This window comes from Neophocaena asiaeorientalis, unplaced genomic scaffold (assembly GCF_003031525.2).
Source record: "Neophocaena asiaeorientalis asiaeorientalis breed wild unplaced genomic scaffold, Neophocaena_asiaeorientalis_V1.1 scaffold418, whole genome shotgun sequence".
Classification (NCBI taxonomy): domain Eukaryota; kingdom Metazoa; phylum Chordata; class Mammalia; order Artiodactyla; family Phocoenidae; genus Neophocaena; species Neophocaena asiaeorientalis.
The window spans coordinates 590,481-614,443 of record NW_020175731.1 but is presented as its reverse complement, the minus strand read 5'-3'; the positions used below and the strand labels follow the sequence as shown (position 1 = coordinate 614,443).

General features: G+C 40.2%; 1 protein-coding gene across 4 annotated transcripts; it reads left to right on the top strand.

Moving 5' to 3' along the window:
- The first annotated feature begins 4,516 nt into the window (after positions 1-4,516).
- FBXO7 (F-box protein 7) lies at positions 4,517-23,963 on the top strand. 4 transcript variants are annotated; one of them, XM_024732110.1, is made up of 9 exons: positions 4,517-4,817; positions 8,319-8,613; positions 13,585-13,812; positions 15,151-15,292; positions 17,475-17,558; positions 19,798-19,893; positions 21,701-21,877; positions 22,209-22,246; positions 23,258-23,963. In XM_024732110.1, exons 1-9 carry the CDS (start codon positions 4,696-4,698, stop codon positions 23,645-23,647), a joined length of 1,572 nt encoding a protein of 523 aa, XP_024587878.1. In that variant the 5' UTR covers positions 4,517-4,695; the 3' UTR covers positions 23,648-23,963. The 4 variants fall into 4 exon arrangements, with proteins under 4 accessions (XP_024587878.1, XP_024587881.1, XP_024587879.1 ...); XM_024732113.1 differs by lacking the exon at positions 4,517-4,817 and adding an exon at positions 4,892-5,048; XM_024732111.1 differs by lacking the exon at positions 4,517-4,817 and adding an exon at positions 4,897-5,048 and having other exon boundaries at positions 8,471-8,613.

Here is a 23,963-nt window from a genome sequence, read left to right as displayed (position 1 = left end):
AGGGCTAGAAGCAACGCCACCCCAATAGCAACAGGACACACCTGGCCCCAGATCTTGGCTTCTAATACCATTTTCCAATAAAAAGGAACTAGGGTTCCTTGGGAGAATGGCTGATTCTGGGTTTGGCACAGTATATACACAAAATGATCCTGGAGCATCTTATAGTGCCAGGAAGAAAATGCTCAAAAACGGAACAAAACAAATGAAAAAAAAATCCTCAATGATGTTAAATAGCCAACTGCAAGATCTCCCCATGGCCAAAGCTAGAACAATCTGGCAACAAAATAAATGCAATAGTGTTGGACTATAAGCCAAAGTATAAAATAAATATGTCTAAATTGATATAAATAAATGACTGTATTAAATAGAGAAGAGACAAATCTGTGTAGAAATTAAAATGACTTATATACTCAGCCCCTAAAGAGGTAGGGTATAACTCCCACTCTTTAAGTGTGGGCTGCACGTAGTGATTTTCATCCAAAGCGTACAATATAAAAAGGACAAAAAAGGAGTAACTTTACAGTGGAGATGCCAAGTGATCTGGGTTAACATCAAATGTGAGGAGTCATCCTGACAGCATGCACTATTGCTATGATGTGATGACAACGGTGCTTTGCTCACTGGTCTTCTTCTCAGAAGCACATTACCTCAGTCGTGATATTTTCATGAGAAAATATCAGACAAATCGCAATTGAGGGACACTATATAAAATACCTGACAAGTACTCCTCGAAACTGTCAAGGTCATAAAAAACAAGGAAAGTCTAAGAAACTGTCACAACCAAGAGGAGCCTAGGAGACATGACTAAATGTAATGTGACATCCTGGATGGGATCCTGGAACAGAAAGAGGACGTTAGGGAAAACCCGAGAAAATCTCAATAAAGTATGAATTTCAGTTAATAAAGATATCTATATTAATCCATTGATAGTGACAAATGTGTTATACTAATCTAAGATGTTAATAATAGGGAAAATTGGGTATGTGGTATATAAGTCTTCACAATAATTCTGTAAGTCTAAAACTGTTCTAAAATAAAACACTTATTAAAAAACCCTAGAATATAAAAAAAGCATGTATATATGTGTATAACTCAGTCGCTTTGCTGTGCAGCAGAGATGGCACAACACTAAATCAATTATACTTCAATTAAAAAAAAGCCTGCGGAGAACCAATGAATGGATTCCCAAGGAAGAGTGACGTCACCCCTGTGTACTACTCTATGAAATGGTTGATTTAAAAAAAAAGAGGGCTTCCCTGGTGGCGCAAAAAAGAAAAAAAATAATAAATTTCTGAACTCTCTGAAAGTCGCAGTGCCTGTTGCTTGCAGACATTAAGGTGACATCCTGCAAAAGAGAAAAACACATTCTCATGGAGGGAGACAGTTGAGAGAAGGGGTATATAACATTCTCACGGACCTTTGAGGTTTTTGGGTTTTTTTTTGCGGTACGCTGGCCTCTCACTGTTGAGGGCTCTCCCGTTGTGGAGCACAGGCTCCGGACACGCAGGCTCAGCGGCCATGGCTCACGGGCTCAGTCGCTCCGCGGCATGTGGGATCTTCCCGGACCGGGGCATGAACCCATGTCCCCTGCATCAGCAGGCGGACTTTCAACCACTGCGCCACCAGGGAAGGCCACCTTTGAGGTGTTGAAGGACTGTCCTCCAGAGTACCTTGAATCTTGGCTGTGCCTTGGAGATGCTCTGGTTCTCTTCCAGCACCCTCCTTCACTCCTGCGGTTGGATTGCTTCCTCCATCCTAGTGGTTACACTCTATTGGGCAAAGGATTGAGATGAAGATCCCAGGTGGATTAGTTTTCTATTGTTGTCCTAACAAATTACCACAGGCTTAGTAGTTTGGAACAAAAACCAAAAGGTATTATCTCACTGAATCTTTACAGAATACTCACCTGATAATATTAGTTTTTACTATTTCATTTTTACAGGTTTATGTAATACTAAGAGGTAGACCGTGGTAGATGGTCTCTAAAGATGGACACCATATTAGCCTTGCACTACTTCCTCCAAGAATATTATTTCTGAGAGAAATAAACTTATATCTTGCTTAGGTCACTGTTATGTCAGATCTCTGTTCGAGTAGCTAAAGCTATATCCTGACACAGCCTCCAAATATAGCCATTTTCCAGGTTCTGTGATTTCTGTCTCTGAACCATCTTCCTGCCCATCCCATTGTCTCCATTCCCACTGTCATGCCACCAGTTCCTTCTTCTCTCAGTTACCAAGAGAGCCTCCTAACTGGGCTGGTCTCTGGTCTAATGGTTTTCAAGGCAATTCTCCTCCTAGGGGATAGGGGATATTTGGCAAAGTCTGGAGACATCTTTGGTTCTCACAACCAAAGGTGTGGTTATACTGGCGTTTTGCTGATAGACATCGGGGATGGCGCTAAATATCCTACAAGGCACGGAACAGTTCTCCACAGCAAAGGCTTGTGAGGCCCAAACGTCAACAGTGCTGAGGTTGAGAAATCCTGACCTAATACATCTCCTGTATTCTACCATGACAGACTCACACTTCAGATCGGACCCGTGCCCCTTGTGGTACACACCTGTCAGACTCACGGCTCCTATCATCCTGTGTGCAGCCTTCCTACATTTGGGGAAATCCGACTATTATAAGTCTCACTTCTTCAAGGAAAGAGTTCAGACCCGAAATTCCAGCCTCCTTTGCAGCCAGGTCTCAGTTTCTTCCCTCAATCAGATGCAGCCCATGAGCCTTTGATTTAGAAGTGAGCAAGGTAAGGAAACAGGCTCTTTTGGACGCTTGGCATTTTGTTGGTGTAAAAACATGTGGCGTTTGAAGGTGGCCGCCATTCCTCAGCGGTTCCTGGCAGCGGTGACAGCAGCTTCCTCCAGGGTGGGGTAGGGCGGCAGCAGCAATCCCAGTCATGAGAGTTTCCTCATCAGGCCAGTTCTTCAGCGTGGTTCTGAGCGTCATTCCTGGAAGCTTAACTTGGAGTCGCTTCCCCAGAATCCCCGAGCTATCCGGTTTCCTTTTAATGTGTTCTTCTTCTGCACAGTCAGAGTCAGCCTCTATTGCTCAGAACTAAGAACCCCGATAGATAAAGCCTCCCCTGCTTAAAACTCTTCAGTGGCTTCCCATACATTCTAGAATGTGTCCCAAATCCTTTGCTTAGCTCGAGGCTCTTCTTTATCTGGGACATACCCACTCTGTCCATGTTGAGCCACCCTGGTCCTGTCACCCTTCCTCAATTCCGTATTGCTTTGCCACTCAAGAACCCTCCTGGCACAGCAACCCTTCTCTATGTACCCCAGTCCCCAGGGCTGTTCTCATCTCTATCATAAACAAGATACATTTTATGCTCTGACACAAGAGGTGATTCACTTACCTGTAAGCTCTGCACGGGTAGGCACATGTCTTCTCAGCACCTAGGACAATATCTGGCACAAAGCAGGTGATCAATACATTCTTATTTAATGAATGAAGGTCAGTGTGGAAAAGCACTGCCACCTATCGGGAGAAACTTTATTCAACTCTTATGATTTGGAAAATGGTTATCATACAAGGATGAAACTTGATGATACTTTCTTCCTCACCTAAGTCATCATCCTCATCATTATTGCCAAGCCCTCTGTGGTAGCCAGACTCCCAGATGGCCCCCAATGATCCCTGTCTCTTGGTACTCAGCCCTTTGTGTTGATTCTCCCACACTGAAGGCTTGGATTGTGATCAACAGAATGTCAGTGAAGTGATGGTGTGTAACTACTGAGGTGAGATCATTAAAGACATTGTGGCTTCTGCCTTGGTCTCTCTGGGATCACCGGCTTTGTGGGAAGTGAGGATGTCACTGGGACACCCAAGTGGCCCGATAGGGAGGTCCATGCAGTGAAAAGCCGAGGCCTCCGCCAACAGTCATGTGATTGAGATACTCCAGCCCTGACCTACACCTTGACTGTAATCTCATCAGAGACCACGACACAACCAAACAGCCAAGCCAAGCCCAAACTCCTGCACTGTAGAGAATCTGTGGGACAATAAATGTTTGTTGTCTTAAGCTGTTAAGCTTTGGGGTGATTGTTATGCAGCGACAGATTACTAATATACTCTTCGACACAGATCACTGACTACAAGCTGTTTTAATTTTGCTGTAAGGGGAGAAACTACCAGAGCCTGGGCTCAACCTAAGGTTTCTCAGAGCGTATGGTGCTGGAGCCGGGCACCACGGCGGAAATGGGGTAAGAACCAGGTACACCTGGGCCTTGCGGAGTGGCGAGTAGTTTTGCCTGTAGCATCCCTTTCAGCGTTAACGTTCTCCAGGCACAACTGGAGAGAGGTGACACAGCGACAAACCAGAAGAGCTCCGACACCCGCTCCTTGCGGCAGTCTGGGCGCTTGCGCAGTGTGCTCCTAGGGCGCCCAGGGGCCGCTGTCGCGCGCCGAGTCATCGATCGCGAGTTCCCGAGCGGCCTAGGTCCACGCAGGCCACCAGCAGCCTGCTCGCGGGGTGGGCTCCAGGGGGCGCCCTCAAGAGAGGGGGTGGGGCACTCATGTTCCAGAGACCGGCCTGGCGGGGCCTTCACGCCGTTACACCTCAGCATCCGCATAGCTCCGGCAGTCGCCGCTCCGGGGCCGCCGCCGCTTGAGGCGGGAGCTGACCAGCCGCGCCGTCGTCACCGTCGCCGCCTCGGGGTCCCGGCCCCTGGGCCCTCCTGCGGCCGCCATGAAGCTGCGGGTCCGGCTTCAGAAGCGGACCTGGCCGCTGGAGATGCCCCAAGCGGAGCCAACGCTGGGGCAGCTGCGCGCGCACCTGAGGCAGGCCCTGCTGCCCACCTGGGGGTACAGGTACGCGAGAGGCGGGGGCGCGCGCGGCGGGTCGGGGAGGAGCGCCGGGTGGCGCGGGCACGCCCCGAGCTGTCACGTGAGGCCGGGCGGCGAGCTGGGCGTCGCGGGGCCAGCGGTCCTGCACTGTGACGCGCAGGCCGGGCGGCTAGCGGGCGCTGGGGCTGCAGCGTGCGGGGTCCCGGCTCCCAGAGGTCATGGCCCGGCGTCTCGGGGGCTCCGATCCCCTCCAGGGTGAGGCTTCGCTTCCGTGTTTGCAGTAAACGAATCTAGGGATAGGCTAGGATGCAAAATTCTCACGTCCTTTGAAATGTAAGGTTGGAAATTATGGATTTGGCTTGGGTTAAACCTTTCGAGGCTCTCAGGGGTTTAAGTTCACCATCTCCAGCTGTCGGAGTATTTCAGTGAAAAAGTTTGGAAAGTACTAGAAGGAGTTAGAAACCTGCCCTCCATCCGAGGCCACCTGTAACCTGGTACCGCTGCTTTCAGGCTGCAGTCACCTTAAGACTCCGTTAAGTGTTTACGTGCCAGGCGCCGCTGTGGGCACTTTGACTTCCCAGCTGCAGTTTTACAAAGTGCAGTGTGTCGGTCTGTTTCAAATAATAATATTTTCCTGGGCAAGATGTTGCTTTTTTTTTTCTTTTTGGATGAAAACTATGGAAAACGTTGGCCTTATGATGACCCTGGAGAGCTTGCAGTTTGGGGGCAGTGACATTGAGAAGTAATGGATCAAATTCTGTTATTTATGGGGCTGCAGACGAGGCTGCTTTGTTTCCAAAAGGGTATCCTGGGGTCAGTAATCTGGGAGTAGCGGGACAAACGTTAAGGGTGGTCCTCTTCAAATACTGAGCTACCGAATTGGAATTTGAGTGTGCTGAGAAAAAATAAAAAAGATGTTCTTTGGGGCTTTTTAGATGAATTCTTCAAAAGAAAACCTTTCTGTTAATTAAATGGTTCCTTTCATAAGACTTTTATAAACTTACATTTTATTTTTAGGGAATTCGGTAAAATGAGGCCGTATTATGAACGTCTCATCCTTTCATTTTTCAGGTTAAGACAATACTGCATTCAAAGTCAGCCTTTTTTCCTCCAAATTAAAAACATAAATACGGAAAATGAGGCATTGACATAACTCCTTTTAGGCATTATATTAATTGACATCCTGTTGTTTTTTTCTTGTTGTTAAACCTAAGTGTTTTGTATGCTGGCATCATTACCCCACCACAAATTGTCAAAATTAACTTCTCTTTTTATTTTCATATATATGTATATATATTTTATTATTTTTTAATTAGGTGGGACACTCTGGAAAGGATGTGAAACGCAATATGATGCTTTGTTTACCCAAGAGCCCAAGTTAGTTTCGCTTTCAGGTTTGTTTTTACAGTCGAGGCTGGTTAACTGGAAGGAATGTTAAGCTTCAGCTTGTGAAAGTAAATTCATTCTTCTGAAAGTATGTTCATTTTATAATAAATGGGCAGTTTAAAAACGTGTCCATATGATATTATTACTTTTAAAGTGTCCTTGCTGAGCAAGTGGATCTGGGATTGTCATAAAATAATTCTCAAAGGCCTGGAGTTTCTAGGGTCGCAGTTCCTGATGAAAATTTTTTTTTTTTTCACAGTTTCAGAAAACAGGATCAATAACGACTCTCCTGGAAAACCATATATTACTCTAGAAATAGCTCTTCCCTTTTTCTAAAGGGGAGGCTGACATTTTAGTAAGCAGACATTTCTTTACCTTTTTTACAAATCGATATTTGAACAAACATTGTGCTAGATACCATTAAAAAAAACAACCTTGTGCTGTGACAAATGATCCATAAAAACATAGTTCATTTGAGGTGTTTTTCTTTTTTTCTGCTAAAAATGGGATGTTGTTTTTCTGGGTAGTTGGCAGATTTTCAACATTTATCAACACATTTGAAAACAGAGGCATCGCTACTTATTTTCTAATAAGCAGGAGTAGTTCTTAAAGCTTCAGTAATTTCTCTACCAAAGACACTTTAATTGGTAAGAAAAAATGTATATGTGCAAGAAAAAACATAAATGAATTATGGGGAGCACTTTTGAAAATGTAGCATTTTAAGAACAAATAAACAACATGATTTCCAAAGGACTTCATCCTTTGTTAACCTCTCAAAAAGTTAATGAAGTTAACATTGCTGAGTGTACATGTCTTATAAAATGTTCTGCAGTGGTTTGTTAATTATTCCTCACCACTATGTAATGAAATGATGATGGTTCTCTCAAGGTCAGATAATCTGCGATGCAGAAAGGATGGGAGTTCCTTGCTAAAGACTAATTTGAGCTCTTAGCTTGTTTAGCACTGGGTTTTTGGATTTGTGTTGTCTTTCACATAAAAGACATTATAACTGGTGCTCAGTAAGAAGGTTGAACTTATCAGTAGGAGGGATGAATTTATACTCAGTCATCTACATGCACTCATCTGACTTTTTGTGGTTATGAATATTTGTTTAGGACATGGGTCTAGTATTTTGGAACCATAAGCTAACTGTCCTGGAAGGATATTGTTAATTAGCCCTGATTTCAGCCTCATCTTGATCTCTCCATCTAATGTTTATTGGTTGCATCCATTCCACAAATACTTGAATTTGCCAAGTGCTGGAGATACAGTTTTGAACTAGACAGACAAGGTACCCATTTCATGAAACTTACTTCCTAGTCGTAGGGGTGGGGAAGAGAGCGGATAAGCAAATAAATATGATATTTTCAAATAGCAATGTTGTAATAAAAATAAAACAGATGAATGAAATAGAGTGATGGAGGCAGGTGGAAGGCTTCTCTGAAGAGGTGACATTTGGGTTGAGACCTGGATGATGAGAAAGACTCAAGTCATTTGAAGAACTGGAAGAGCAGATGCAGAGGCCCAAAGGCTGCAGTGAGGTTGATCTGTTTTTAGGAATGAGTCGAATGGAGAACAGCTAGTAAGAGGTTGGGTGAGGTAGGAGAAGTGGGTCAGATGTTGGGCTTTGGAGGGCATGTTAAGGATTCTATTCCAAGGTCAAATAGAAGCCATTGGAGAATTCTCAGCAGAGGAATGATGTAATATAATTTATATTTTAAATTATATTATATTTCATTGAATATCAGTTGCTGTCAATCCTGAGATGCACATTCTTATGTCACACTAAGTGAAAAAATGCTGTCCATTAAGCTGTGATATGTCATCGATTGTAAGAAGCATCCTGTTTCAAAGATGACAAACTATAAAAAAGTGTGTATCTTAGAATTGATGAAAACATGGATTAATGATAGAGAATTACTGATCCTATCCCCCAGGCTAGAATCTATAACCTAAGCATTTGGTAATAAGAATAAATAATTTTGATACTTTTTCCAAGCTTTGGCTTTCCTCTTATCTTCGTTTTGTTTTCATTAGTTCTGCTGGGGTCATACCATGTACCTTATATATGTTTCAAATGTATTATTGTGGGTAATGGTAATAGGTAGCCTTACTATCCTTATCCGTCTTTCTTGGCAGTTCTGATACCCGGTTTGCAATTACATTGAACAACGAGGATGCCCTCACTGGAGATGAAGAGACCTTGGCTTCATATGGGATTGTTTCTGGGGACTTGATATGTTTGATTCTTGAAGATGCCATTGCAGCACCTAACTTACCTTCATCCACAGATTCAGAGCATTCCTCACTCCAGAATAATGACCAACCCTCTTTGGCCGCCAGCTCCAGGCAGTCGAGCATGCAGGATGAACAACTGCGTGATTCATTCCAAGGACAGGCAGCCCAATCTGATGTCTGGAATGATGGCAGTATGGTGGGTATTAAAATCAAGACAAGAAATAGAGTAGTTGATAAATCATACTGAATAGCTCAATTGAATTCTGTACCAATCAGGATAATTATCATCAGTAGACTGCAGATTATAATCTTATAGAAAATTTATTTTTATTTTAAATACTTTATTTTTATTGAAGTATAGTTGGTTTACAATATTATATTAGTTTCAGGTGTACAACTTAGTGATTCAATTTTTTAATAGATTGTACTCCATTTAAAGTTATTACAGAATAATGGCTATACTTCCCTGTGCTCTACAATATATCCTTGTGGCTTATTTATTTTATACACAGTAGTTCATATTCCATATCCCTTTCTTGCCCCTTCCCCACTGATGACCACTAGTTTGTTGCCTATATCTGTGAGTCTGTTTCTGTTTTGTTGCATGCATTGATTTGTTTTATTTTTTAGATTCTACCTATAAGTGATAACATAGAGTATTTATTTGTGTTTCTCTCTCTGACTTATTTCACTAAGCATCCTACCTTCTAGGTCCATCTGTGTTATTGCAAATGGCAGAATTTAATTCTTTTTTTATGGCCGAGTAATATTCCTGTGTGTGTGTATTTTAAGTTTTTAAAATTAAAAAAATTGTCACCTCAGACTCTAGATGCTGATGTAAATTTGAAAATATGTGCACTGATGTTTTCTTCCCAAACCAGCTCCTCCTCTGTCAGTGGCAGTACTGTTTTCCTGAGCTTAAAACTGTGGAATGATTTTTGACTCCTTATATCCAGCCCCTTAACAAGCCCTGCCTGTTTTTCCTTTCCATTCCAGGCTTCCAGTGTGTGTTCTTCAGTTTGCTTTCTGGGTTCATCTTGTTCTTGCACATTTTTTTAAAAAATAAATTTATTTTATTGATTTATTTTTGGCTGCATTGGGTCTCCGTTGCTGCGTGCGGGCTTTCTCTAGTTGCCGCGAGCGGGGCCTACTCTTTGTTGCGGTGCACGTGCTTCTCACTGCGGTGGCTTCTCTTGTTGCGGAGCACGGGCTCTAGGCGCGTGGGCTTCAGTAGTTGTGGCTCGCAGGCTCTAGAGCGCAGGCTCAGTAGTTGCGGCGCACGGGCTTAGTTGCTCCGCCGCATGTGGGATCTTCCCGGACCAGGGCTCGAACGCGTGTTCCCTGCATTGGCAGGAGGTTTCTTAACCACTGCACCACCAGGGAAGCCCCCTCCTGCACATTTTTGATTATGTTGTTCCCCTGCTCTTAGGTAACTCTGTGTCATAGGTATACCTGGGCTCATAATTTTTGAATTGAAAAAGTCTAAATATCTCTAGTACAACCCTCTCATGTCGCAGACGAGGAAAATGTTGTCTGTCCTCCTGTACCTAGTTTTTAAGGCTTTCTGAGCAGTTGCACAACAACCTTTGGGGGCTAGTTTCTGTTCCTCCCTCCTGTCAACTGCCATCTGCAGTCAGACTGGACCCCTCCTCCTCCTCCTCACGGTCCCTCTCGCAGCAAGCACCTGCGCACGTGCGCGCACACACACACACACACACACGCGCGCACACACACACGCACGGCCTAGCGACTGCTTCGCTCTCTGCTGTTGCTGCTCGCCCGGCGTGGAACCCCCTCCCTGTCCTCTCTCTCCTGTCCGCATCTCTACCCACCTTCCAAGGCCCTGCCAACGGCAGCCCAGTAGTTTTCTTCAATTCCTTTGTATTGATCATCTTTATTGCCTTGTAAACACCTCATTATTTACTATTCTGCCTTTTGATTTCTTGTATGGCACAAATAATCACTTTATTACTTAATATTTTAATACCAGTACACATGCCATCTTGTTAATTGTTTTGTGTGTGTACATTCATCATGTCAACTTAACTTTTTTTTTGCAGGCTTTAAATATTTATAAGTATTCATTGTGCCCATATGTCATCAAGTATAGACAGATATTAAAAAATACTTTTTAGCTGATTGGTAAATTATAAAAATCATCTATGTCTAGATTTTTAGTAATAGTATCCAGAGAGATTAAGTTAAAAAAGCTTTTATAAAGCTCAAAGTATTGTTATGAATTTTCTTTTCAGAAATTATTATGTATCTCTGAGATTCTGTCTCATAGAAGTAATCTAGAGAATGAGTAAGAATATTCAGTCAGATATTTAAATTACATTTCTGAATCTTTTTTGATGATAGACTCATTCAGAGATTCGGGTAGAAGGATCCATTCCCTTTACTTTTCATAGTGTATATGATGGTTACTTTACTAGTTTCCTTTTGGAAAATTTTGAGACATTAGTATTGCCTCATGTTAGTAATTTCAATTCTAAAAGTGTGCTGTTTTTTATTCTATGACTTGTATAGGGTGACTGTAAAATCTTAGTGGGGACATAGATGATTTTTATAATTTACCAATCAGCTAAAAAGTATCAGACCCTAATATTAGGGTCCTGTTCCATACTTGTTCCACTCATTTGTGAATGACATATGACAAATGATCTGTTTAGAGAGGTGGTGCTAAACATTTTTTTCTCATCTCCACATGCATGAAGAATATGATAAGTACTTATATCGTATCAGGATGGTTCAGAGAACGTCAGTGGTTCTCGTGGAGTGAGAGTAGAGTTTGATAAGCTCACCAGGGGATTCTGATATCTTCCTCCCATGTCGTTATCAGTCTGGGGTAACCTTTTAAAATATTTTTCCCACATATATTCTCTCCCATACAACTGTCAGTAAGTAGTAAATGGCCAAAAGTTAGGTATAAGAAGCAAAGAGCATATATACAGGCATACCTCATTTTATCGCACTTAGTTTTAATGTGCTTTGCAGATACTGTATTTTTTACAAACTGAAGGTTTGTGGCAACCCAGCGTTGAGCAAGTCTATTGGTGCCATTTTTCCAATAGCATTTGCTCACTTCTGTCTCTGTGTCACATTTTGGTAATTCTCATAATAGTTCAGAATTTTTTGTTATTATATTTGTTATGATCTGTGATCAGTGATCTTTGACGTTACAAAAAGGTTACGACTCACTGAGGGCTCACATGATGGTTAGCGTTTTTTAGCAAAAAAGTATTTTTAAATTAAGGTCTGTACATTGTTTAGACATAATGCTATTGCATACTTAATAACTACGGTATAGTGTAAACATAACTTTTGTATGCATTGAGAAACCAAAAAAGTTGTGTGACCTGCTTTATTGTGATACATTCACTTTATTGCAGTGGTCTGGAACCCAACCTGCAATATCTCCAGGTATGCCTGTAATTCATAATTTAGTTAGGTGTTAAGTGGTTTTAATAAGTAGTTTCTCCTTTCTCAAAAATATGATGGAGCGTCGTTTTTAGGTAATATGGATTGTCATCAACCTCTAGGTTTTAACAAATGAATTTGTATCTTTTCCATAAGCCATCAGGGCTCAGGTCCTCAGGGATTTTGAAAGAAACAACCTCTTGTTCCCTTACATTCTTCCACCGTTTCACTCATATTATGTACTTTTAATTTCCTCTGTTCCTTTCCTAATGGAAATACGAACTTAAAAGAAGCATGTGCTTTGCATTAAGAGTTGAGTACATATCTAGGAAATAGTCTTTCTGAGCAAAATTAATATAGGTAACTCAGTCTTACTGAAGCAGTGTATTGTGTCTAAAGGCCCTGAACTGTGAGTCTCGAGATCTTTGTTTATTTCAAATTTTTATTAGCTGGTAACCTTGATTATGTTATTTAATCTGAATCAAAATTACAGTACATATAAAAAGGGGATGTCATCTGTCTTACCTATTTTACAGAATTTTTGTGTGGTGTAAATTAGAAAACAAATCAAAAACATGAAATTGTAAGAATTTTAAGATATTATCCTTCAGCATTTGTTCAACAAGCATTTACTGAGTACCTACTGTGTGCCAGGTATTGTACGGGTGTTACAAAAATGGGTGACATGTAGTCTGTTCCTTTCTAAGCTTGTGGTCATGGTAGGATATAGACATGTAATCAGAAAGTTGCAATACAGTGTGATAAAGTGCAATAATCAAGGCCTTTGCAAGGCAGAGAGGTAGTCTGTAACCTGAAGAGGTGGGGAATACCAGAATGGGGAGGAAGGGACTGTGGAATATGAAGTTGATACGGAGTCAGGGATCAGGTGATGAAGGGCCCTGAATGCTAAGGAGTTCAGGAGTTTGGACTTTATTTTGTAAGCCTGCATTTCTCAGCATGGCCTCTAGGAAAAACCTGTGAGATTATAAGGAAGTGTTACGGGGATGCTGAGTGTTAAGGAAGGAGGATAGTGTTTCTTGGTTAAATGTTATGCACACTTTGTTATTATTGGACTTCTCAGAGCTTTATAATGCCAAAGTGTATTTTGTGAATATGGAGGGTGAGGTTAGGTGGCTATGTCATGTAGCATTTCCATACTTATTTGATTGTAGACCTCTTTTTTCCTTAGAACACTTAGGGTCACATTCCAAGGCACAATTTAGGGCAGTGCTGCTGTCTGCATAGGGGAAGTACTGGCAAGTTTAAGCTGGGACATGGGACATAATTGGATTCTCAATTGTCAAAGAACTCTGGCAGCAGTGGGCGGAATGTATTGGAAGACAAGAAAGAGGAGTGAAGGCATACTTGGGGAGGCTGTTGCTGGAGGTTAGGAGATAAATGAGTCTGAAGTACCGCTGGAGTAGGAAGGGGCAGATTTTGGAGATATTTAGGAGATAGAGTCAGTGGACCTTTGACAGCTAATCATATTGGGGGTGGCGCTTAATGAGGTCGAGGGGGAAGTCTAGGATGATTTCCAGGTGTTTGGCATATCAGCCAGAATTAATGGAGATAAGGAATTCGGGATGGAGGAGCAGATTGCAGGGTCATTTGTTGAGGAGGGCTTGCTGAAAATGTGTACCATTTCTGAACCTCTGAGCGCTAATCTCAGTTCACTTTGAATACAAAATTTACTGTGAAAAGATGAAAGTCTATTTAAAGAATTCATTGTTTTTGTTATCCTTTTCAGTCAGGGCCTAGTCACAATTTTGAAGCTGAGTCAATTCCAGATGTCGTGGATGCGGAAGAGGGCACAGGTTTCTTTCCCTCAGAACCAATGCTCTGCAGCGAATCGGTGGAAGGGCAAGTGCCACATTCATTAGAGACCCTGTATCAGTCAGCTGACTGTTCTAACCCCAGTGATGCCCTGATAGTATCCATACATCTTCTCATGTTGGAGTCGGGTTACATACCTCAGGTAAGAGTACAGAGAGCAAAAGTTTCCCATTAGAAAAGGGGTGGTGTTCTAGATTTCTTTATTAAGTGTGTTTGGGTATTAATGTAAAGTGTCGAACACAGCGATGAGCATACAGTAGGCAGTCAGTAAATGTTCCCTTCCCTCTTTTCCTTCTTTTTTTCTCCTTTATTTCCTTGTCAGCTTTTAGTTAGTATTATAGAATTGATGGCAACTTTGGTTTAAAAAAACCCAAAAGTTTATACGTGATCGTATGTAGGTAAAATGTTGTCAGTGCGTGTGGATTGGGCATGACTAGATGGATGGCTCACCAGGTTATTTTTTATGTTAGTGGTTCTGTGAATTGCCACTAACCTAGTAAGATTCAGTTAGGAAGAGGGATGTTGTTCTTATGCTGTAGTTGCTTACCTTCATTCATTCATTCCTTATCCATCTGATAAATGTCTGCCAGTGTCAGGTGCAGTGCCTTGTCTCTGCTTTCAGCTTGCTTACAGTCCAAGAGTAGGAGGGAGAGACAAGTATACAGACCGTTATACTGTATTGGCTAAATTGTAGGAGAAACACATACATATATAGGATGCCAGAGATTCACAGAGGAGAACATTTAGAAGTTTTTCAAATTTTAATGTGCTTAAGAATACCTAGGGATCTTATTAAATGCAGATTCTGATTTAATAGATCTAGGGTGGAGCCTGAGATATTATGTGAGCATACTCTACACGATAGCAATGCTGCTGGTCTGTGGGCCATGTTATGAGTAACAAGTATATAGACTAATTCAGTGATCATTGAACACATGCACCATGTCATGCCAGGAATTAGAATATAAAGATACTGGGACAGTCCTTATCCTCAAGGAGTCTGTAAGTGGGGGAGAGAAACAAAAAGGAAATTATAACATATTATAATACAATTAATAACATAATAGAAGTATATAACAATAGCAATAGGAACAGAATGTTAGAGGGTGAGAGAGTGGGAATGACAAAAAAGATTTGTTTTGAAAAAGGCTTCACAAAGGAAGTGGTATTTGAACTGGGATCTTGCATAATGATACGGCTTTGCTAGGCAGAGAAGTGAGACTTTGAAGTGAGAAATCAGTCTCTATCTCTGATGTTATTTTATCTATTTGAACAAAAGTTTTGATGGCAGATAATATATTGTAACATTTTCTATCAAAGTTTTAAATATTAATAGAAATATTAATGATTTGATAAGTTTTATTAAAGGGACTGTATGGAATGCTTATTTGTAGACAAGTTAGGGGCCTCTTGGGTTTTTAATCTTTTTGAGAGTAATACGGTTCTTCATTATTTGTTTCCCTTTCATTTCACTCCCCAGGGGACTGAAGCCAAAGCTGTGTCCATGCCGGAGAACTGGAGGTCGGGGGGCGTGTATAAGCTGCGGTACACGCATCCTCTCTGCGAGGGTGGCTCTGCTGCTCTCACCTGTGTGCCTTTGGGAGACCTCATCGTCATAAATGGTAACTGGATGGCACAGTCATGCTTGTTAGTTTGTGAATCTTTACATGATTCTCTCCAGAAATTTCGTAGCCACTTTGGTGATGGGCTATCATGATGCAGTTAGGAGTCTTTCTCAACTTTGTTTAATCCCGAGCCCACTGATAACATGGGTCTGAAAGGTTACAGAATACAGGGCTGATGTTTATGCTAGCAGCCTTCACGCTAGAGGCAGCTATACTCTTCTGCTGTCTTAACTGTGTAAATTTTTTGCTCCAGGGGGAGTTGTGATACTAGGAGTAAAATGAGTCTATTACATATGATCTCTTTAAAGAATACTTTTTCTTTATGCCTGTGGATGGCTTTTTAATTTTTGTTTTACTAACCAAGGTCTTGAACTGAGAGATGGTGAAAGGTGAGGTTGAGCTGGGATCATTTTTTATCTAGTTTGGCATCTCTGAATGCATAGAAGTACCGCTAAGGGTTCTGAGGCCTCAGTATGTGTGTGTTTTATCGCCCTACTACCCACCCTCAAGTAAGTCACTCTGAATAGAGTTTCTTTTTCTAGTTCTTCTCTTTCATACTAAGAAATTTCACTGGCTAGCAATACATTCTATTTTTGTATTTCATTTTAGCTCAGATGCCATCCAGTGATCTATACCAGCTACCAGGGGTCTATGGAGTAGTCTCGTAATCACACATCCTGGAGATCCCATTTGAGTGACTAAACTCTTTTGTTTTTGTTCTGGTTTGATTTTTGAGCTTCACCCTTTTAGCTAAGTAAGAGAGAATGGTAAGATTGGAATGCCTGCATTTAAAATTTTTCATTACAGCTCATCTTTTATACAGCAGAGACAGTTGCCTTGACATGTCTTAGCTCTGGTTTTCAACATGTTCTGCAGCTGCTAGTTTCTGCTGAGATGGGAGCAGGGAGGTGGCTTGGTAGAGCCACTGTCGCTACTTGAACCTTGAGCAGCAACACATGTGCCTGTTTCATTTAGTGAGGTCCCTTGTAAGGTTTTGTTGGGAAAAGCTTTTTCTGCTAAAGTCTATTTGAAAGCCACTGACCTACACTGTGATCTTTGAACTAAAAGATAGTTTTAGGTTCCCTTTATGTAATTTCTTCTGTTTCTTTTTAATCACTAGATTCTTTGAAGTGTTATTTAAAAGTCTCACGTTTTCAGCTTTAGTAGTGTTTCACATTTGTAGGACGTGACTGATGGCACTAGGACCTAGCAGTGTCTCTTCGACAGTTCATCACAGTTAGCAAATGTAACTTTTGGCTGGGCATTCTTATACAAAGAGGGCCAACAGTATCTGATCATACTGCTACATCACATCATCACTTGCAAGGTTGCAGCTATCAAATAGTAAATATGAGGTTGTAATTTTTGCCTCAATTTCTTATAAATCACTTTAATGACACGTGTATATTAATCTTTATTTACTAGTCTTAAGATACTTAACATAGAGAATAGCTACTAAATGTCTTAGTTTCTGATGCTTTGTTCCTTTAATAATTCTTGGCAAATCATCTACTTGTGGATGTGAGTGGCAGACAGCCATTCCAGAACCATTCCAGGCCTGGTTCTTTGAAAAGGAGCAGTATGTCCTTAAATCTTTGCTTCACCCGAGACATCCTGCTCAGTGCACACGTGCATGAGCACATCACTGGCTCTTTCGTGGAACGAGATGAGGTGCACCTTTGCATGTAGGATTAAAAATGAACCCTCTGTTGATGTCAAGAATATTGATCCTCTGAGTTTAGAGAGATGACACTGTGAAAACTAGCAGGATTCTTTTAATAAATAAGAGAAGACTCACTGCCAAGGGTTAAATAAAAAATAAAGAGTTTTTAGTGACCTCATTAGAAATAATGATTGTATTGTGTTTAACTGTCTCCTATTAACCTTGTTGCATATCTTTCAATTATTAATAAGCTGCTGTTGGTAAGACTTAGTGGGTTTCACATAAAGGTGCTTACTGTAGTTTTAAAAAGTGTTTTAGAGTGATTTTACTTAATGTGATGCCGGTTTGCACTTTGGACTTTGCTGTGAGGGAAGGAAATAAGCGTAGGGCAGTTTGTCTGTATAACGTGTGTTTCCTATATATGGGGGCCTAGGGAACGCAAGTCCACACTAAAAAGTGGAGGCAGTTGATGAAATGGCAGAACTTTTTCATCATCTTTCTGTTGCTTATTTACAGCTACACTAAAAATCAACAATGAGATTAGAAGTGTGAAAAGACTGCAGCTGCTGCCAGAATCTTTTATTTGCAAAGAGGAATCAGGTAATATAACCATGATTGAACTTCTGGGGTGAAGCTTTGAGAGGTTCACTTTAAAAAAACAGAAAGGTAATGTTCAAAAGACTTAACAGTTTCTGGATGAGATTAAAGCAAATTTAAGACAATGTTGCAGAGTTTCGGTTTCTTTCTTGTTTCTCTTAGGGTCTTGGATACTGAATTATATTTATACATCACACACCATTGATGCTTCATAATTTCTTTCCTTTTTTTTAAAAAATAAATTTATTTATTTTATTTTTGGCTGCATTGGGTCTTTGTTGCTGCACAGGGGCTTTCTCTAGTTGTGGTGAGCAGGGGCTACTCTTCATTGTGGTGCACAGGCTTCTCATTGCAGTGGCTTCTCTTGTTGCAGAGCACAGGCCTAGGCGCGCAGGCTTCAGTAGTTGTGGCACGCAGGCTCAGTAGTAGTGGCACATGGGCTTAGTTGCTCTGTGACATGTAGGATCTTCCCAGACCAGGGCTCGAACCCGGGTCCCCTGCATTGGCAGCCGGATTCTTAACCATTGCGCCACCAGGGAAGTCCTGATGCTTCATAATTTCTAAATTACTCTTTGTGGATTTTTCTAGCATTGTATTTAACCAGTATGGAGAGGATCTCTGTTTTGTGGAAACCATACAATGCAACTTCATTATCGAAGATTATTGAAGGAAAAACTGCACTCAAAATGTTTGCTTAGGGGCTTCCCTGGTGGCGCAGTGGTTTCAAAAAAAAAAAAAAAAAAAAAGTTTGCTTAAGCTTATATAAATTTGGTTGCTATTTGATACAGATTGGAACTTTACCAAAAGTTTGCATTCTAGGCATGGTTTTGCTTATGTTCTATAAAAATTAATAGATGCAAAGAAGACGAGTTTTCTTTTTCAGTTAAACCCAAAGTGTGAGAGGCAGGTAAGTAGTTGAAGGAGAAGAGATGAGGTGGAAGGGGAATTAACATCTTTTAGTACTTGTCTTTTGCTGGACATGGGCCTTTACAGATGTAGTTTTCATTTTATCCTCATAGTAAATTTAGGCGGGTTTTAAAATCCACATGGGGAATGGTGTGGAATAGCAGGGAGATGGGACTTAGACTTACAGCAGTGTCTTTTAAGGGAAGCTACCTAGATCTAGATCTTTGCTTTGAAGGTCTTGAGACTTATTCTTGTTAGTTCCCAGGGGAGATCAGGCCCTGAGAGACTAACGTATATAAACTAAAGCTGATAAGAAAAGGAGACATCAGATACGTATTTATAATGGTCTCTGAACATTTAATGTCATACTAGGCCAGTGTTTCTCAACCGTTTTTTCATTATCAATCCCCTAAGGAGAGTTTGTACACATATTTCCCCCCAAATCATTCTCCCTCATGAAATTTTAATTTCATAGATATACTGTACACTTATTTGTATACTGTGGCCCTTTGGAGGGTCACAGACCAATGTAATAGCTGGGATTTTTGCCTGGTTGGGGGCAATATTGTTTTTGTTGAGAACGCATGAACTAGACTGATAAATCTGTAAAGATGGTCTTACCGTTAAGACCAGAAAAACTTGAAATTCCTTGGCTATAACACTTTATATTCATCTCTGTACTATGGAGGACCTTGCTGTGGAGAGTAGAAATACTCTACATTCTACAGCAGTAGAGGTTGTTATGCCCATTTTCTAGATCAGGAAACAGGTCTAGAGGAGGTTAAATTACTTCAAGGTCACAGAGCTAATAAATGGTAGAATTTAGGATTGGAATAGATTTGACTCCTGAGACCTGTTTTTTAAGAACAATTTTTACAGGAATATAGCTCAGATGATCTGATTTCTGTTAAATAAGGAAAAAGGAAATGAAAAAGGAGGAGGAAAGTTAATACTGTTAGATTACAAGTTTTCAGATTATATTGAATATTTTCAATATGTAATTTTTATGTTGGGTAGGAATATGCTGCTCCATTTGACAAGTCATTTTAATCAATTTTTACTATGGCTTATAGTACCTAGGTACTGTTATTCTTTTATTTGTAAGTTCCTAATTACTTTTATAGTAAGGAAAAATGTGTTTAAAGATGATTCAGCTTTCAGAGTTACACATTGTATTACTTCCTCTTCGACTAGAGACTTTGGTTCATTTCTGTTTATGTAGGAATTGTGAAAACTAACTTACCACTTTGATTTGGTTTGGCGGAAGTAGAGAACACCATTTCAAGTTTTTCCATTTGATTGTGTGTTCTGATTTTTCATTTAAAAAATATTCTAGGGGAAAATGTAGCCAAGATATACAAAGATCTTCAGAAGCTCTCTCGCCTCTTCAAGGACCAGCTGGTGTATCCTCTTCTGGCTTTTACCCGACAAGGTGAGAAATGATAAATCATCACAGGTTGAATGGCTGGAAAGAATAGTAAGTTCACATATGTTTAAGGGTGACATAAACCTTCCCTCTTTTCTTCCCTCTTTTCTCGTCCTAGTGGAAATTCTGCTCTTTTAAGACTAAGCTCAAATGTTAATTCCTTAATTGCTCTTCACATCCTCTTTGTATCTCCATTGCATTTTATATGTATCTTTATTATAGCCCTTTATCCAGTGTATCATAATAATTTTTGACATGATTTCTCTCCACCGAAGGTTATGAATACCTTGAAAGCAGGGAATATGTCTTTTTCACTTTTGTATTCTCATGGCCTAGCACACGGTCAGGCCTATAGTAAGTGTTCAATAAATACATATATAAATAACGTATAGCCTGTAAATTTGGTCTACTTTTTTTTTAAACTATTTATTGGAACTCTGTGCTAGGTACTTTGGATATTTCACATGCATTCTTATTTAATGCTAACAACTTTGAAGTAGATTTTACTCTCATTTTATAGATGGTGAAGCTAATTCAGTGAGGTTTATAATTCACTGAAAATCCTTGTGTTAATCAGCTTTCTCTTTGTGTTGTAGTAAAAAGTATTTTAAAATCTTAAGTGAACATTTATGTCTCACTTGCATACGTGCTGTGTGGGGCTTGGCTTTGGCCGAGGAGTGGTGAGTAGTCCTCATCCAGGGCTTGCTCTTCTTGTGGCACAGGGAAGAGAGGACCAGTGGCCTAACCATGTGTTGGTTTTTAAAGCTTTTGTTCACAAATGATATGCCACTTGCACTCACATTTCACTGGACAAAACAAGTGAAAATGGCCAAACCTGGACTGTGGGATGGGGAAGTATAACTATAGGGTAGAAAATGATAGGGTAGAATCATAATCCACCACATTCTTTTGGCTGGTAAATAATTTCAGGTTTATACAGATAGATATGTGGCTTTTATCTGCTATTTGTATGTAGAAAAATGATATTTTAGGTCTCAAGTTGCATGGTGCCAAGGCTATTATAATCATAGTTTTCTTCTTTGGCTGGTGGTGAGGGAAAAGAATAATGTGAATTTTAAAACCCCTTACTGGACTTTGATTATCTTTGCTAGTTGAGAATGGTATCCCATATATTCAAAGGAGCTAATAATGAAAAAATAATTTTCATTTGACTTCGGAATATATTATTCTTTTCCTTTCTTGCTTTTGCTTTTGAATTTGTCTACCTCCCTTCTTTTTCAGCTAGATATCGAATAATAGTAATCTAACACTCGAGTGCTAATTATGTGCCAAACGTTGTTAGCACTCTGTATGTAATTACACATTTAATTCTCAACTCAGTGAGGTAGGTAGTATTACTAACCCATTTTACAGATGAGAAAATTGAGTTAGAGTTTAAATAACTTGTCCAAAGGCACACAGCTAATAAGTAGCAGCATTGGAAACCAATTGCACAAGCCAATTAATTATCCATTTTCTATAGTTGGATAGAGAATTTTTTGCTGTACTGAATATCGCTTGAAACAAAGGAGGCCATTGGCTAGTATTTAGAAATTGTCATAGTTATTTATTTGATCTGTATTAAAAAGTAATTTGTTTCTCTACTAAAACATAAAGAGAATAAGGGGCTTGGAGTTAGTAGTAGTTATAGAGTTAACCTGGGGACAAAAGTTTGTTACAGATAACTTAAGCTTGGATAATTGAGGATACCATCTAATTTATCATCTCTTTAGAAAGTTGGCAACTTCGGTTGAATATATGGGGAAACTGGATGTTCTTTACTCAGTGATACCTATCCTCTTTTTCCTTTTAGCACTGAACCTACCAGATGTGTTTGGGTTGGTAGTCCTCCCATTGGAGCTGAAACTGCGGATCTTCCGACTTTTGGATGTTCGTTCTGTCCTGTCTTTGTCTGCAGTTTGTCGTGACCTCTGTATTGCTTCGAATGACCAACTTCTGTGGAGGTGTTTATATCTGCGGGATTTTCGAGGTGATTTCCATGATAACATGTTAACAAGAAAAGGGTTCTTTGTTACTGAGGTCTTAATTACTCAGCTTGCCAGAAGTTTTAAGTTGTGGGCTTTTTTTTTTTTAAGAGTAAGAAATAATCATAACATAGCCTTATTGTAAAGAGATTCTAAGCTTCATATACCTTTGCCTATGTCCTGAAAACTCTCCCCATTCATTTCTGTGTTCTCTGCAATACAAACAGTCCATTAGATCAAGTAGACTATTTCAGGATAGAAAATTGAAGTAAGACGGGTTTAATGTTGGATGAATGAAACGTTTTTAAATCTCTGTTTTTTGTTTTTTCTTTGTAGATGGTACTGTCAGAGGTCGAGACACAGATTGGAAAGAAGTAGGTATTTTTAAATACCAAGGCTAATATTCATAGCACAGAAATAACTCGTGAGTTAATACATTAAGGGCATATTTTCCACTTTTTTTATGATATAATGCAATGTTTAAATTAAATTTATTGCTAATTTTTAGTAAATGAAAATGTTTTCAACTTCTACCTTAGACTCAGTCCTTAGTGTCTTGTAATTACACAGGAAAAAGAATCTTTAACACAATGACTGTTTTCACCTTAATATATTCTTCCTTCTTCTGTTGTTAAAAAAATTGAGTTGTTTTTGTGCTGGAGTAATCTTGAGCTGTTCAGCTAGCTAGAATAGTAAATTATGAAGAGAATAAGTTATATTGTTTTATTTGCAGATACCACTGTAAAAAGACATTGATAGGACACAGAAACTTGGGATGAAGGACTAGAGAATAAAATTCAATGGAAGTCCTCAAATATGTACAAAATACATAGTACTGTTCTTTAGGAATATGTTCCATCCTCTAAAATAGCATCTTTTTTGTTATTTAAATTGAGGTCCATTAGGGACATAAGTTAGGTGAGAAATTGAACATAAGTGCTGGCCCCCCACCCCCTTCCCTGCCAGTACCTTAACTTTTTATATTGTGTGGCATGACATTTTCAACAAATATTTAAATTTTCCACTTTCAAAAAAGGCTGACTTAAAATTGCATATCAGCTTGAGAGCTCTAGATTGCAGTCTTGAGAATACATGTCACTCAGTTATCCCTCCTTTGGATGTATTGTTACTCTAAATTGGCACAATTGCTCAGTTGCAGTGTGGTTAAAGAATAGAGTTCATTTGGCATTGTGTTCATATCTACTACCTTACTCATGCAAATAGAAACTGGTAAAAGTTCTCTTCTGTGCACTGTTTTTTTTTTTTTTTTGCCTGCCTTGATAGTATGGGAAAAGGAAAGATATATAGATCTATACAATGAAAGCAAACGAACTTTGGGGAAATATCCAACTCACTTACCATATCTTGTCCTTGTTTTTCTATAGCTGTACAAGAAGAGGCACAAACAAAGAAAAGAAGCTCAGAGAGGGCGGCATGTGATGTTCCTGCCGTCGTCACCCCACCCCATTCCATTCTACCCCAACCCCTTGCACCCCAGGCCTTTTCCTCCCAGTTCTCTCCTTCCTCCAGGAATTATTGGTGGTGAATATGATGAAAGACTAACCCTTCCTTATGTTGGGGATCCAATCAATTCACTCATCCCTGGGCCTGGGGAGACACCCGGACAGTTCCCTCCACTCAGACCACGTTTTGACCCAATCGGCCCTCTTCCAGGACCTAACCCCATCTTGCCAGGGCGAGGTGGACCCAATGACAGATTTCCCTTAAGACCTAGCAGGGGTTGGCCAACTGACAGCCGGCTACCATTCATGTGACTGATTTATAATCTCATGCTGGAGCTTGTTTTGGTTTTGTTTTTTTTTTAAACTACAGATGTCATCTTGTTGGGGTGCTATCATCTCTAGTGTTTTCTGATTGTGGTGGTGAGAAATGCACTCACAGAAGCCTTTTGGTAGATATATCTAAAGCTCCAGGGGTGGTGTAGCCCAAAGGTTACTGCATGACAGGGTTGGCCTTGGGAATAGTTGGTTCCTGACATCCCCCCTCTGAATTACCCTCTAGAATGAAGGTTAGACATTGATAATGTTCTACACCAGAATAATAATAATAATAAAAAAAGTGTGAATCACA

Coding starts and splice junctions, on each gene's coding strand:
- FBXO7 (XM_024732110.1), top strand. CDS start 4,696: ATGAAGCTGCGGGTCCGGCTTCAGAAGCGGACCTGGCCGCTGGAGATG. Junction 4,818..8,318: donor CTGCCCACCTGGGGGTACAG/GTACGCGAGAGG, acceptor CTTTCTTGGCAG/TTCTGATACCCGGTTTGCAA. Junction 8,614..13,584: donor TCTGGAATGATGGCAGTATG/GTGGGTATTAAA, acceptor TATCCTTTTCAG/TCAGGGCCTAGTCACAATTT.